Genomic DNA, 14293 nt, shown 5'->3' with positions numbered 1-14293 from the left:
CTTGGTTGCTCGCTGCAAATTAATTCTCCTTCAGTTAACATCTCCCAAAAAACCACTTTCCCCTTCCAGGTAACCCCATTTCCCTCCTCCATATTTTCTCCTCTTTCTTGACAGATGGACTGATGGCCTGAATCAGTAGAAGGCAGCTTCTCCTATGTAATTGTCAGGTTCTGATAGAGAAGAGATCAGCCTGGCTCCAGCTATTTACAGTCACTTGTCGGAAAAAGCTCTCACCCTTCTAACCATCAAGTAGAGCTGCATCTTAACTGACACATGCCCTGAGGACAGATGCTTCTAGCTAGTGCCAAAGGGTGTAGCATGCTTGGGGATCATTAGGAGAGCATTTGGGGAAAAGATGTAATTCATCTGCAGTTGTATTCGAGCATTAAAAAGCAATGAAGTTTCCTTCAGCATTTATGAGTTCTGATAAACCAAATTCGGATGAAAACTGCCAAGTCTGGCATTTGAATGGGTAGACATATTGAAAGAGCAGCAAAATAAGTTGGTAGCACTAGCAAATAGATAAGGAAATAAAACGAGCATTAATAATATAGATTTTTTTATTACAAATTTGGTTTTTCAAATTAAAAATTTAGTCACATATTGAACATACAAGAGAAAAACAAGATTCCAAGGAATATCCTGGACTTCCCTCCTCCCCTTTGTGGGTCCTATTGCTAATCATTTCCTCCTGCATCTTTTATGATAATCCAAATCTTTTACATCTCCATTGTGTCCAAAATTCACCATTAAGCTACAAGTGATATTCCAATCCTAACAATTTTAACTGTTTACAATGGTTTTCAAGATAGGTTATAAATTCCCCCCATTCAACAATATAGATCTAATATATTCTTTACAGAAAAGAAACCCCATTTTACATAGTTGCTTTATTCATTATTGGTAATGTGGTGGTGGGAAGGGAATTGCCCAGCATATGGCAGTTGTTTTCCTTCTCAAATTTAGAACAGAGACTATCTTGGCCATTGGCTGCACAAAATATTCTAATCCTATGAAGATGATGGATTTTTTGGAGCTAGCCGACCTGACCGGAAGAGTCCGCGACCAGGAGGAGGAATATCAAGAGGAATGAAAGAAATTCAAAGACTATTTAGTTAAATATTGTTAAGATAACGTAAATAGAATTACTTGCGAGTATCAGATTGGCCTAGGATTTAAATATGTGATGTTGTAGAATACTAGGGATAAAAGTTAAAATAAAAAGAAAGATGTTAATGGACTAAGTAAATTTTATGTGAAATCAGTTTTGGAAAACTGCTACAATGATTTATATGGAGACTCAGCCAGGGGGATTCAAGAAAGTCACTTAACAATGATAACAAAAGTGGAATTTCTACAGTCAGGATATTTGTTTGTTTGTTTTTTGATGTTTTATTTTTATGTTTGTGGATATGTTTGTTATAAAATTGTTATAAACTAAGATTTTTTTTTAAAAAAAACCCCAAAATATTCTAGTCCTAAGGAACAGCAGTTAGCTTAAAAGTACTTCCTAAAAGCTTAAGCATTTCCTCGCAGCCCCTACAGCCATGATACAGTCAAGGTTCACCATTTTCAAGTCTTACTGATTTTGGTGGAGGATACGCGATGTATGCTCAACACTTTTATTTATTATAGTCATATTCCACATTTCATCCAAGGAGTTTAAGGTGACATGCATGGTTCTCCCAATTTTATCCTCCCTCAAGCCCTGTGAGGTAGGTTAGGCAGACAGTGACTGGCCCAAGGGAATCCAGTGAGCTGCATGGCGAAGTGAGGATTTGAATCCTGGTATTCCAAGTCCTTGTCCATAGGAGCCAACTCATTATGGGCTGAGACCCCTTCGTTCCCCCAATAAAATATTTGAGGAGGCTACCCCCCCCCCCACAAAGTTCATGGGCAATGCCATTCAAATGGTGTGCACGCTCCACATCTTATGATCGATTACGCAGGGAGGGGCTTACCTGCCCCCCAGATCCAAGTTGGCACCCCTGTCCTACTCCAACAATTAGACCATGAGACTTATTTGGATTATGCCAAATTTGTACCGATGAACTATAAATGTATTTCACTCACAAATTATTTTTCACTTGTGAACCCCTCTACTGATTATTGGAATTGAAACTGAGAAAGCAACTTTTAAAAAGCTCTGCTCAACTGCAAATTTTGTGACTTTGGAACAAAATAAATATTTACTTTAAAATCAAGTTATGATTGCCGGGTGTTGGCCTCTTCTTATTCTCCCCCAGAAATATATATTCACACAAATTCTGTAGTTCTATTTCCTGCAAAATAATCTACGTTTCTCCAAATGCAAAATTGTTTAAACCTGTTTCTGATCTCTCTCATGCTTATTCTCCCAAACAGCCTATGAAGAAGTAAATCAATTCCTATGAAACTGCATGAGAACTCATGGCTGAATTTTGGTCAGGGAAATAGCTAGGCTAGAACCTTTCCCCCTAGACATTCAGTTTTCCATGTACAGATTTGTACATCGAAAAGATTTGCAGGAGTGCTCAGGGAACTCCTTTATTAGTGGAAGATATCATGTATGCTCTCACCCGTCTAAAGTACAGTCCAGAGACAGATTTATCACCTCAAATGCTTCTTGTGAGAAGTGCCTCAATGATCATAGAGAACAGCTGCTCTTATTCTTTAAAAAAGGAAGCTTATTTTATCATCAGCACATAACAAGTGTAGCTTAAGAGAAAGTGAGGCGATAATTTCATATCATCCAATCATGTCTGTGTAAACAAAACATTTGTGCTTTAAATTATATATTAAACACACACAAACACAAGAATCCAAATATTTTTTTTTATTTCCCTTCCCAGAGACAAAACACAACATTTAAAACAATATTACAAAAGGACAAATATAAGCCTATAATAAATATTTTATTAAAATGACAAAAGCCACTATGGAGATGAAGATAATAGAAGCAGTTTTTGGAAATGCAACTGATGACATTAAGGCTACATGGTTAAGTGGAAGATTAATACACAGGAGCTTAAAGTTTAAATGTATTTGCTGACATTTTTGGCTAACTATCACTGTACTTTAAGTGGCATTAGTACAAATGGAGTTTCATAATTTAAATGTCTCCGAATATCATTGGTTCTTTTATTAAAATACATAAGGGACATACAATGTAGTATATTTTAGAAAAATACATGCCTGTGCCTTCACATCCTAAGTTAAATATAAAATGTATACTGTATTCCCATTAAAGTTAATTACTTTTAAAATACTCAGGCAGTGCTTGAAAATGTAAATTCTTTTTCTAAATGTAGCAAAATATGGCTATATTTAAAAATATTCAGGCAGTGCTTGAAAATATAGAAACTTTTTCTAAATGTAGCAAAATATAGCTATATAAATATTCCGAAGTGTAGAGAGGAATTATATGAAGAAAAGTTAATAGCAACCAAGCGTGATCTCTAGATAAAAATGACAAATATTTTCAGAAATCTAAAGAATTGAAAGTGAGTGGAACTAAATAACATTTAACACTGGAAAATAAAACAAAGCTTAATATATATACTCACATATTTACTAATTCCTAGAAACTATAAATTAATAGTCCAGAATTTTGCAGTCACATGCTAACAGGGCTAGGACATTTCTGTTTCCACAATTCATTTAATACATTGTAGTAATTTAAAATCTATGCATTACTTTAAACACCTAAATCATGGTATACTTTCAAGGTTTTATACATTTTCCTTCTAATCTCTGGGTGTGTATGTTAGTCAATTAGGTTTTATACACACGGGTTTTAAAACAGACGAAAATTCATACTTGGAAATTTGCCTAAAAGTGCAACATCATCTACCCTAACCCAACTCTTACTATCAGTGACAGTATGTGTATCAAAATTATCTCAAATAATTTATTTCAAAATCAGGAAACAGCAGCTGATTGCTATGCGGACATTAGTGTCAACATGAGCAGAAGTTAGCTTGCATCCAGTAAGAAGTTTTTTTCTTTTTTCTATATGTAACAATACTTGAGGCTTGCATTAAGTTTTGGTTGGCCTGTGAAACGCAGCACCAGATAACCAAATTCTATAAACTGAGATTCACAGCCTCTGCATTTAGTTTGCCACCACTTAAGCTATGTATCATTGCTATCATATGAGAATGTTTGTTCAGCTCTTCCTGCTGGACTTTGACTAAAGCTTCCTTTTCTTCCAGTCGTCCTTCCAGCTGTGACTTCTGAACTTCCAAGGAAGATGCCTAAAGTCATATAGTAAGATACTATTCAATCATATTTCTCCAAAATACATATTTGCCATCTAGTAAATTGGGTGAATACATACATCACAACAAAGAACAGTTAAGGAAACTTTATTGGTTTGGTATCTAAATGGACAATCCATCGGTTATGACTGGACAGAAAACTGGAATCAAACCAAGCTTTGAGATGAGGTTTTGGAAACCATAATTCATGCTAATTATATTTTGGGGTAACAACTGCCCTAGAGACTGTTGCACGATGGAAGTAAGAAATAATTTATGAATCATAGTGCAGAGAGAACAGTGTGATGCTTCTGAAAGAGTCTGGTAGCACAGCTGGTGGTTGCAAGTCCAGGGCAAACAATAAATTGCTGGTCAGAAAAATCACCATACTCAGCAGATTCCACACATGAGATGAGGGAAAAGCTGGAGGACACGAGACGTGCCTCATGTGACCAGAACTAGTGACAAAAGTGACTGTCAGAAGATGCTGACAAGAAGGTGTGCATATCTATCTGTCAGTGGATCACAAAGAGAGATTACAAAAGGGGATACACAAGGGTGTACAATGCCATGAACAGGAAAGGAAGAATTCAGAAAGCAGAGGATGCAGTGGACTTAGTAGGAGAGGGACAGAATGTACATAGCAGGGAACACAATTTGCGAGACAGAAGGTTTTGGCGATTCATTGGCCAGCAAGTTGAGGAAGATTTACTAGAATATGATAAACTATAAGGCTGTATTACTGTCCCTCCCCACTATGAGAATAAAGGTAAAGGTAAAGATACCCCTGCTCGCATGGGCCAGTCATATCTGACTCTAGGGTTGTGCGCCCATCTAACTTAAGAGGCCGGGGGCCAGCGCTGTCCAAAGACACTTCCGGGTCACGTGGCCAGCGTGACAAGCTGCATCTGGTGAGCCAGTGCAGCACACGGAAACGCCGTTTACCTTCCCGCTAGTAAGCGGTCCCAATTTATCTACTTGCACCCGGGGGTGCTTTCGAACTGCTAGGTTGGCAGGCGCTGGGACCGAGCAACGGGAGCGCACCCCGCCGCGGGGATTCGAACCGCCGACCTGACGATTGGCAAGTCCTAGGCACTGAGGTTTTACCCACAGCGCCACCCGCGTCCCAATATGAGAATAGTAAGGCTTTATTATCTTTAAACTATGGGTTCAGAATTGGAAACACCATTGCTCCACACAGAAGGGTCAATGATAAAATGCATTTCCCATCAGCCTCAACCAGCATAGCTAAAGGTCAGGATAATGGGAATAGTAATCCACAACTTCTGAACCACCAGTTTCCCAACACCTCAATCCTTCCCATCCTACATATGACTATGCAGAAGCTCGTCTTATTGAGTTCAATGAGGTTTACTCCTAGGTAAACAAAAACAGCATTGCAGCCACCACCTACTCAAATATTTATTTGCAACTGTAGTAACTAATTCCTTGATACCATTCTTATTTTTCTAAAATGACAAACTACAGCAGAAAGCTTACCTTAATGCTCAATTCTTTTCTTGCCTGTTCCGTTTTACTCAGTTCCTTTCTAAGGATGTCTACAGTCTCCTCCATATCTGATTTTTCCTTCTGCCTGGCTTTAAGTTTTTCTTCCTGAATCTTTACCTTCTGTTGCAAACCTTTTGAAGAATTTGTGAAAGAAAGAAGTTTGGGTTTTATTTTGCCAATTTACAAAACTTCTCTAAAGCGACCACTGAAAGAGTTACACCACAGTGCCACCTACTGAGCAAATGCTAATAGTTTGTGCTCCAGAGTTAAGTGATTGCCTGCCTACGCAGATATACATCTTTCAGTTGAGACAAATGAGTTCAAAGGGGTAACACAGAGCTTTTCCCCATTGTATTTAGCTTTAAAAAAAAACAAAAACGTGTCACCTGTGCTTTTTTAAACAAACATAATTTACTCTGAACACATAATAGAAGCTGCTTGCATCTAACAGGTTACTGTAGCTACAACATGACCACCTTATGACCAGTAAACAACCACAATGGTTACTGCTGTTTCGTAGACTGCGAGCAGGGACATACTGTTCTCAGGCCAAATGAAGAAAGTAGTTGTGATATCTGTACAAACCTGTGCTTGTGACTGTGCACCAATAAGGTGACTGTGATGATTAATGGGAGTTTCCCTAAGTAGCAGCAGAAAATACCCATGAGACATTAGAGGCATGCTACACTTGCATATTTGGTGGTTTATTTTGAGAGTTTGAATTTGGGTCTAAATGAGAGAACATGCTGTTCTTCAAACATCAGCAAATCCCAGAGCGAGCAAAGGAAACTGGGTAAAGTAATAGTATCATAGTGCTACAGAGCTGTAATTGCAAACTCCAAAGCAAAAATGATAGGATCACCCAATCTATTGAAATAAGAGGTAGGTCTGTGTATTTAAAGATGGTTCAAATGTAGCATAGCTGGAGAAAAACATGTTCCAGGTTTTCTCTATAAAGCCAGACTCCTGATGAAGCTAATATAGAAGTCAGAACTAACTTACTTGATATTTTCCCATCTTTCTCTTGCAAATGTTTGTGCAATTCTTTTCTATGCTCTTCTGTTTCTAGCAACTGACTGACAGTTCTGAAAAATTGAAGGATACAAACATTAAAGATCTTCCAATGGAAGAAACATGAGAAAATCGCTCCCCTTATCATTAGCGTCATATTACAGCAACATTTGCCTATCATTCAGTGTGATTAGCTAAGAAAGTCAAATGAATTTTTCAACTTTATTTCTTCCTGCATTTCATTATTTCCGTATCTATTGTAAGCCAAATAGTATTCCTCCATATTGTCAATTGCAGAAAAGGGACATAAATAAAGCAAAGTACAAAAAACAAAACAAAACACCCACTACAGACATTTGCAAACAACCTACCGAGCATTAGAACTTCCTATGTGAAAACAGGGAAGATATTATTTTTAATTTAATTGTACTTACGACATCCCTGTAGATTGGTTTTTTAATATATATGTTACTTAACATTCAAACACTATGTATTTGAAACTCACACAAGATAACCACAGATCTTATCTCTCTATTTAACTGAAAACAAGAACAAAGCATTCTCCTACCCATCACCACCATGAACGTCAACTGGCATTTCCCACCCAATAATCATTTAAGAAAATGTTAAATGAGTCTAATTCTGAGATACCTATATGAACACATGGTTTCAATTCTCATTTGTTTGGACAGGAGCCAGGAAATATATATAATTTATCAGATAGAGAGATGAAACAATGTGAATTTGCTGCCTTAGAATGGAGAGGTGAAGGTATACCTGATTTTCACCCTGCAGCCTCTTTACGAAACTCTTACACATAATTCCCAAAGTGGGTTACGTTCCGGGGTTTACGTTCGAGTGACCAATGTGCATAAGTGAAAATCACATAAGTAAGGAAGTACCCTCTAAATGCCTTCTCAGCCGCTTTCTCTCCAAAATACTACTCTCCCAAAATAAAAAAAATACAGTGGTACCTCGGGTTACAGACGCTTCAGGTTACAGACTCCGCTAACCCAGAAATAGTATTTCGGGTTAAGAACTTTGCTTCAGGATGAGAACAGAAATTGTGCAGCGGCAGCGCAGCGACAGCAGGAGGCCCCATTAGCTAAAGTGGTGCTTCAGGTTAAGAACGGACCTCCAAAACGAATTAAGTTCTTAACCCGAGGTACCACTGTACAGTACCAAGAATATCCACAACTGAAATCGAAGCTCTGGGACTGGCTGGAAGACATGTGAGAAAGCTGCTGCTGCATGCAACAGCTATGCCTCCAGTCTCTTCTCCACGCTCACAGAAGGGTCTCCTTGAAAGCCACAAGGACTTTCCAACTGTCTCCAGCCATTTCTGGGCTTGAATTTAATTCTTTTAACTTTTTCCCACTGCCACGCATATACACGGTAGCAAACGAGTGGGGGGATGTCTGCAATGCACTATTCTGATTTCCAGCATAATTGTATCTCTAATGCTGAAGTAGACCCAAACCATCATCAACAGTTTTGTTTGTATGCTAGCTTTCCATGGTGAACCACGCTCAACCATCTCCCTTCCCCCCCACCCCAATACTCCATTTCACGCTGTTCAGGAGGGGCCCCCAGAAAGACTTTAGAAGGTGGTGACAAGGAGCTGACAGGAATGTCCCAGTTTGCAAGTTTCCTTCAGTTCGCAGTACTCAGGAGCCAAATCATTTTATTTTATGTAGTTCTAAAGGCAACTAACTGGACTATCTTGCATTGTTGAGTTTGTTGGAAGAGCTGTATTAATTTTTACTATTCATATATAAATATAGTCAGAAGGAAAATGAAACATTCTTGCCCTTCCACAGTTTTGAAAGCTTTTGTGAATGTGGGAAATGGGTGAAGTGAGAAGTTGAAAGTCTTGGTCAGAAGTGTCAAACAACTTCAAGTTGTGCAGTTGACACAGATTCAAAGTGATCTGCAACGAATTACACCAGAGATTAAGCTTAATTAAATAAAAAAAAAACCCCCAAACCCACAAAAGCCATAAACAATAGTTTCACTTTTACTACACAAATATATGAACCTGCTTGATTATCATCTTCATGATTGTTCTGTGCATGGAAAGGCAGTATACAAACCCTTTGAAAAACTGCAAACAAATCATAATACACTTCAGAATATTTCCAAGTATGTTAAAAAACAACCCCACTTGAAGCAGGTTTGATTAAAAATGAAGGTTTTCACTGAAACATAGCATCCTTTTAACTTAAGGTAAGAACTGAACTTACTTGTCGTTCTGTTGCTTGAGAGATTCATTCTGCCTTTTAATGGTCTCAAGTTGTTTGTTCAGAGAATTACACATTAGCTGCAGGTCGTTATATTGTTTTTCAATGGTTTCATGCCTAAAAAAAAGAAAATATTATTATTAAACATAATTAATTTGCAGAGCTTTTCCTAAATGTGTTCTAGTAACATGTGCCAAAGTCCCTACTTTCAAAATTACTGGATTTGCTAACAGGTGTGTTGACAGCTGTGCAGCTTTCAGTATAAGCCTTAAAAGAGGAGGTTATACTGAATCATGATCACAGATTTCAAACATTTGAAATCTGTGATCAGGACTTCTTTTCGCGGTTATGCTAAAAGGCAATTCATGGCCTAGGAACTACTGCTAATTTTCCATGTATATATAGCAATAAGAAACCTTGCACAGTAGGAAAAAGTCATAGAATTGTAGAGTTGGAAGGGTCATCTAGTTGAACCCTCTGCAATGCAAGAATAAGAATATATTTTTATTTATACCCCGCCCTTCCCAGTTCAGAAAACTGGGCTCAGGGAGGCTAACAACAAATTTAAAACATGTAATTGTAATACACAGCTAAAGAACCCCGTACAGATGGCCATCCAACCAACCTCTGATTAAAAGCCTTCAGTGAAGGAAAGTTCTTATTAATGTTCAGTGAGAATCTCATTTCTGGCAACTTGAAAGCATTGGTTCAGATCCCACCCTCTGGAGCAGCAGAAAGCAAACTTGCTCTATCCTCCGTGTGACAGCCCTTCAGATATTTGAAGATGACTATCATATCACCTCTCAGTTTCGCTTCTCCAGGCTAAACATGCCCAACTCCCTTAACTGTCCCTCTTAAGGCTTGGTTTCCAGACTCTTGATCATTGTGGGCACCCTCTTTTGCACAGGTTTCAGCTTGCCAATGTCCCTTTTAAAGTATGGTGCCCAGAAGTGGACACAGTACTCCAGATAGGGTCTGACCAAAGCAGAATAGAGTAGTACTATTATTCCTTTGATCGGGACACTCTACTTCTGTCATAGAATTGTCATAGGCTTTTTGCTGCTGTATCACACTGTTGACACGTGTTAAGCCTGTGGTCTGCTAACCCCTAGATCCTTTATGTGCTGCTGTCAAGCCAGGTGTTCCCCCCTCCCCCATCCTTTACTTGTGCATCTGATTCTCGTTGCTTACATATTCCTGCCTAACCTTACATTTGTCCCCAGTGAAATTAATTTCAAATTCATCACCAAGGACTAGCTTATTTTCTGCCCAAGTGTCAACACACAAACCTGCTTTTGACAAGTCCTGTTCAGGTGTTCAGCCTGACCAGCCAAGGACAAAAAATGTGTAGGAGTCAGATATATATATGTATGCCAGCCCCACCTTCAACATCTCCATGTGCACCTCATTTCACCCTCCACTCCAACATTTGTTTGAAGGTCAGCAGTGGAGAAGCAGAGCTGGAATCCATGTCCCTAGGCCTCTACATATCTGAAGAGGGCTAAAGACTGCAGAACCTAATTTGAGATGCCAGTTCTATAGAGGTGAAAGCTGCAAGAAGATGTCTCACCTTCTAATAGAAGTGCTCTTTTTCCTGTGCTCTGGGCAGCCTGGATATTTCATCCCACACCTCAAATTTTCCATTTCCATTCTCAAACTGACACTTTGCATTCAGACACTGCTGGGAAAATTTAGCCTTCCTGGGCTGTTTGGTGTGGAGAATTTGCACCTTCCTAGTACCCCCCCCCCCCCCGATGCTTCTATGCTGATACCTCTCTCTTGTTTCTCGGTGGCTCCATTTCATCATAGTTCCCTATGAGACAGTTGCAAGCAAGGACAGGAATTACCAAAATAAGTCCTAGCCGAGATCAACTGTTGCCACCTAATTCTGCAAGATGCCCTGAATATATAGATCAATCTGAATAATCTAATTTTATGAGACAAACGTCTATCCATACGTGTGAAGTCTTACATCAAAAATCACATTCACGTCTTACAACTAAGGCCTAAATTCTCAAAACCACAGGTCATGGCTCATAGGCATTACCTGCTGTTTCTAGAATAAGAAGTGGTTATAAACACCAAGCCCCTTACCTAAAGGGAAAGTGTCCCCTCCCCCAAAGACTGACTGTGCACCAGACTTGATCTCATGTTGTGTGATCTGAAACCCATGCCCTGAATTCCTACTGTTGGATACTGTGGTTTTGGTTTGGCATCTACCAGATGCCCACCTCCATCCCTGCAACAACCACTACAACTTTTGCAAGCCTCACAAATATCAATTTTGGAAAATGTGCATATTTGTATAATCATCAAGTACATAAGGTTGTGGGGGTTTTGTTGTTTTGCTTCAAAGACTCATTTCTTCACTCATTTTTCAAGGTAGCTTAACATCTTACTTTTGAAGAAGGTCAATGGAAGATCTTTTCAGTATCTCATGTTCCTCTGCTATTGTCTGTAGCTTCCTATTGTGTTCAAAGAGTTGTTCAATATCACTCTGTGCCCGTTCAGATTCTACTTGCTGTGCTTTCAACAATGACTCAAGTTCTTCATTTTTTCGTTCAGTTTCCTTCAACATCGAAGCAAGTGTTCTAGCCTTTTGGAAAGACAAGGAGAATGTATTTCACTAGTGGTTTATGTTTGCTGCTCCATTCCATAGCTCACTTAAGGAACACTATCTGGTCAATGAGAAGTCTATATTCCATCAGTAACTTCCGAAGGGCACCAATCTATTCTTAAACTGGATAAATGTTAAAATTTTAAGGATTTAGAAACATCATGTATTGTGGACTGCAGAAGGATTGCAGTTATGCAAAAATTTAATATCAGTATTGATTCCACCCCCACCCCACAAGTAAGTATAACCTAGTTTTCAAAAATAAGGCATGCTGATGTACAACAAGCTTGCAGTGGTAGCTATGAGAAGACAGCAAATTAATTCTTGTGCAAATGTTTGTTTTACATACCTCTGACTCAGCTTGAGCTCTCTGGCAACGGTACTGGGCAATAAGTCTATCAGCTTGAGCAAGTGCTAAAGCCTTTGCTTCCAAAAGGTCTTGCAACCTAGTTTCTTTGGACTAAAAGAAAAACCAGAAGCATACGTAAATTGAAATACAGGTATGGACAAAGCAATCAGATGAAAAATTGTGCATATTAAACATGTACTCACTGCTAATGCAGACAGTTTCTGCTCATACACATCCATTATGTCAGACACCCTTACATCAGTGGCTGATTCTTTCACCTGTGGAAGATGTTAATAGCATAAGCTATGACAGAATCTTTCCTACTTGGACAAATGAAAAGCTCAACAAAAGCAACAAAAAATGACTACTATATTGGCATATAACACTGGTTATCATTCCTGTATTAACAAAACAGTAATATAAATTGTTAAAGGATTTATATAGAATCCATATAAATATATTTGTGCTTTATGCTCTGGCTGCAAGAGAGAGGGCTAGACAGTATTGCAGTAAGTCGTACGGGAGATTCAGAGGTCTAACAGAAGTTAAGCTAGGTATAAGCTAACAGACTTTTAAAAATAAATTCTGACTGCCTTTCTTCAAATCATTGATCACTTATTTTATGTAATTATTGCATACCGTATGCTATAATTTTCAGTGTGGCAAATTGTGGTGGTTGGGATTGTTATGGCCTTTGGTTACTACAATAAACTTTTGACTGAACAGAATATAAATATACTGACATTTCATTCAATTAATTCTCCATGATCTTAAGCAATTTACACTTCAAACAAAATTATGGTAGAATTCAGCGTCACACTATGATGAACATTTGCTTTGTGCAAGCAATTCAGCTTGCCTAATGGAAAAAAATTCCTCTCCTCCCCCTCTGAATTGTTCCAGGTGTTCTCCTAATGCCCCAATTTGGGGGAGGGGGGGAGCCCTGTTGCGAAAGTCAAAGTCTTTGTGCAGGGCTTCTGCTGCTGGGACTCATTAGGTGAATACCGACCACAGAATTAAATTTTTAGTTTGTGACATACTGATGGCTGCTACAGAAAGCACATTCATTTCAAGTTACTCTATCTAGAACGCTTCTGTTCAGAAGTGTCCTGTTAGACATTATGTACTTAATCTACTTGCCAATAGGCTTTCTTGAGTTCAGTGGAGCTTGGCCTAATCCCTGGTCATTGTTGGTTCAGATCCCATATGGAACCTACTACTTTGTAACAGTTTGGGCTTGCACTGTCTCTATCATGCCTTTGTGCAAAGCTTTCTATAGAAACTAGTCAGACTTCAGAAGCCTGAAAAATCCCATTGGAGCAGACTGCTTTGCATTTTACATATGCCAGGACAAAGCTGCTTTTATTCCAAAGCTGTATCTTAAAGACATTAACCTCCAGGCTAGACTGGAGTTTCTGTATCAGGTCCTGAATGTTGAAAGTTGCAACATCGTCATTTGGAGCGCAAGCAGCAGAACATTTCATTGGGTTAACACAGGTAATGGATGCTTGTATGTGGTTCCTTTTAGATGCGTGCTCTGCTTCCTGTTGTCTGTAAGAGTTATTGGCCGCAATACTTTCACCAAGCCTATATGAAAAACACATATAAGATTAAATCAGCAGGAAGGAATTGCAAATAAAATATAAACAGCTTTTTAATGAAGCAAGATCAAGAACTGACAACAAAAGCCCAGAGTAAACTTGTAACACAAGACAATTTTTAAAAATATGAAGAATAAGAAACTCACTCTATGGCAGGAAAATCTGGCAATGGTGCTGCTTCAAACAGAATTCTAAGTCCTGCCTGCACTTGCTCTCTGTGGTCTGATGTTAAAGCAAAAGCCAGAGGTGTAACCAAACGTTGGTCCTAGACACAAACCACTTGTGAGTGCAGATAAGCAATTATTTTAAGCAGCTAGACAAATATATTACACAAGAAGGAAAAACAAGTGATAAACACGTTCACTTTATACGTTGCATTCTTAATGAAGGATTCTTTCATTCAACCTTTAATGCCTCCTTTGGGATATTTTAAGTTGAAGCAGAAGATGTGGAAAGTAATCAGATCTGCTAAATTCTGTTGGAAGATCTCAAATGCTGCCACTGTACAACTACACTCTGCAGCCAGGCCTTTGGATGATTAACACCCTAGACCCTTTAAAATGTTTCTGTGGCAGGGGTTATTGGTTTGTGGGATTTTTTTGTCCTTGGTTTTATCTTGTGTTTGTATCTTGTATTTTTATGTTGTAAACTGCCCTGAGATCTATGGATTGAATGAATGAATGAATGAATGAATGAATGAATGAATAAAAGCATACCCAGTGCTATAG

General features: G+C 38.6%; 1 protein-coding gene across 1 annotated transcript in view; it reads right to left on the bottom strand.

Moving 5' to 3' along the window:
* Window positions 1–2800: 2800 nt before the first annotated feature.
* CIP2A (cellular inhibitor of PP2A) overlaps window positions 2801–14293 on the bottom strand; it is a 29415-nt gene continuing 17922 nt past the window's right edge. Inside the window, exons 13-21 of the mRNA XM_083736352.1 lie at window positions 13712–13830; window positions 13359–13551; window positions 12168–12242; window positions 11965–12075; window positions 11398–11594; window positions 9002–9115; window positions 6750–6832; window positions 5739–5878; window positions 2801–4235 (exon numbers count right to left, since the gene is read on the bottom strand). Of these exons, the coding sequence (XP_083592478.1) occupies window positions 4065–4235; window positions 5739–5878; window positions 6750–6832; window positions 9002–9115; window positions 11398–11594; window positions 11965–12075; window positions 12168–12242; window positions 13359–13551; window positions 13712–13830 (1203 nt within the window). The 3' untranslated portion in view covers window positions 2801–4064. The remainder of the gene's footprint in view (window positions 4236–5738; window positions 5879–6749; window positions 6833–9001; window positions 9116–11397; window positions 11595–11964; window positions 12076–12167; window positions 12243–13358; window positions 13552–13711; window positions 13831–14293) is intronic.

The sequence above is a fragment of the Podarcis gaigeae genome (assembly GCF_964106915.1).
Source record: "Podarcis gaigeae genome assembly, chromosome: 4".
In the NCBI taxonomy this organism is placed as follows: Eukaryota; Metazoa; Chordata; class Lepidosauria; order Squamata; family Lacertidae; genus Podarcis; species Podarcis gaigeae.
Note: the sequence above shows the minus strand (reverse complement) of the source record. Positions and strands in the feature narration are given on the sequence as shown.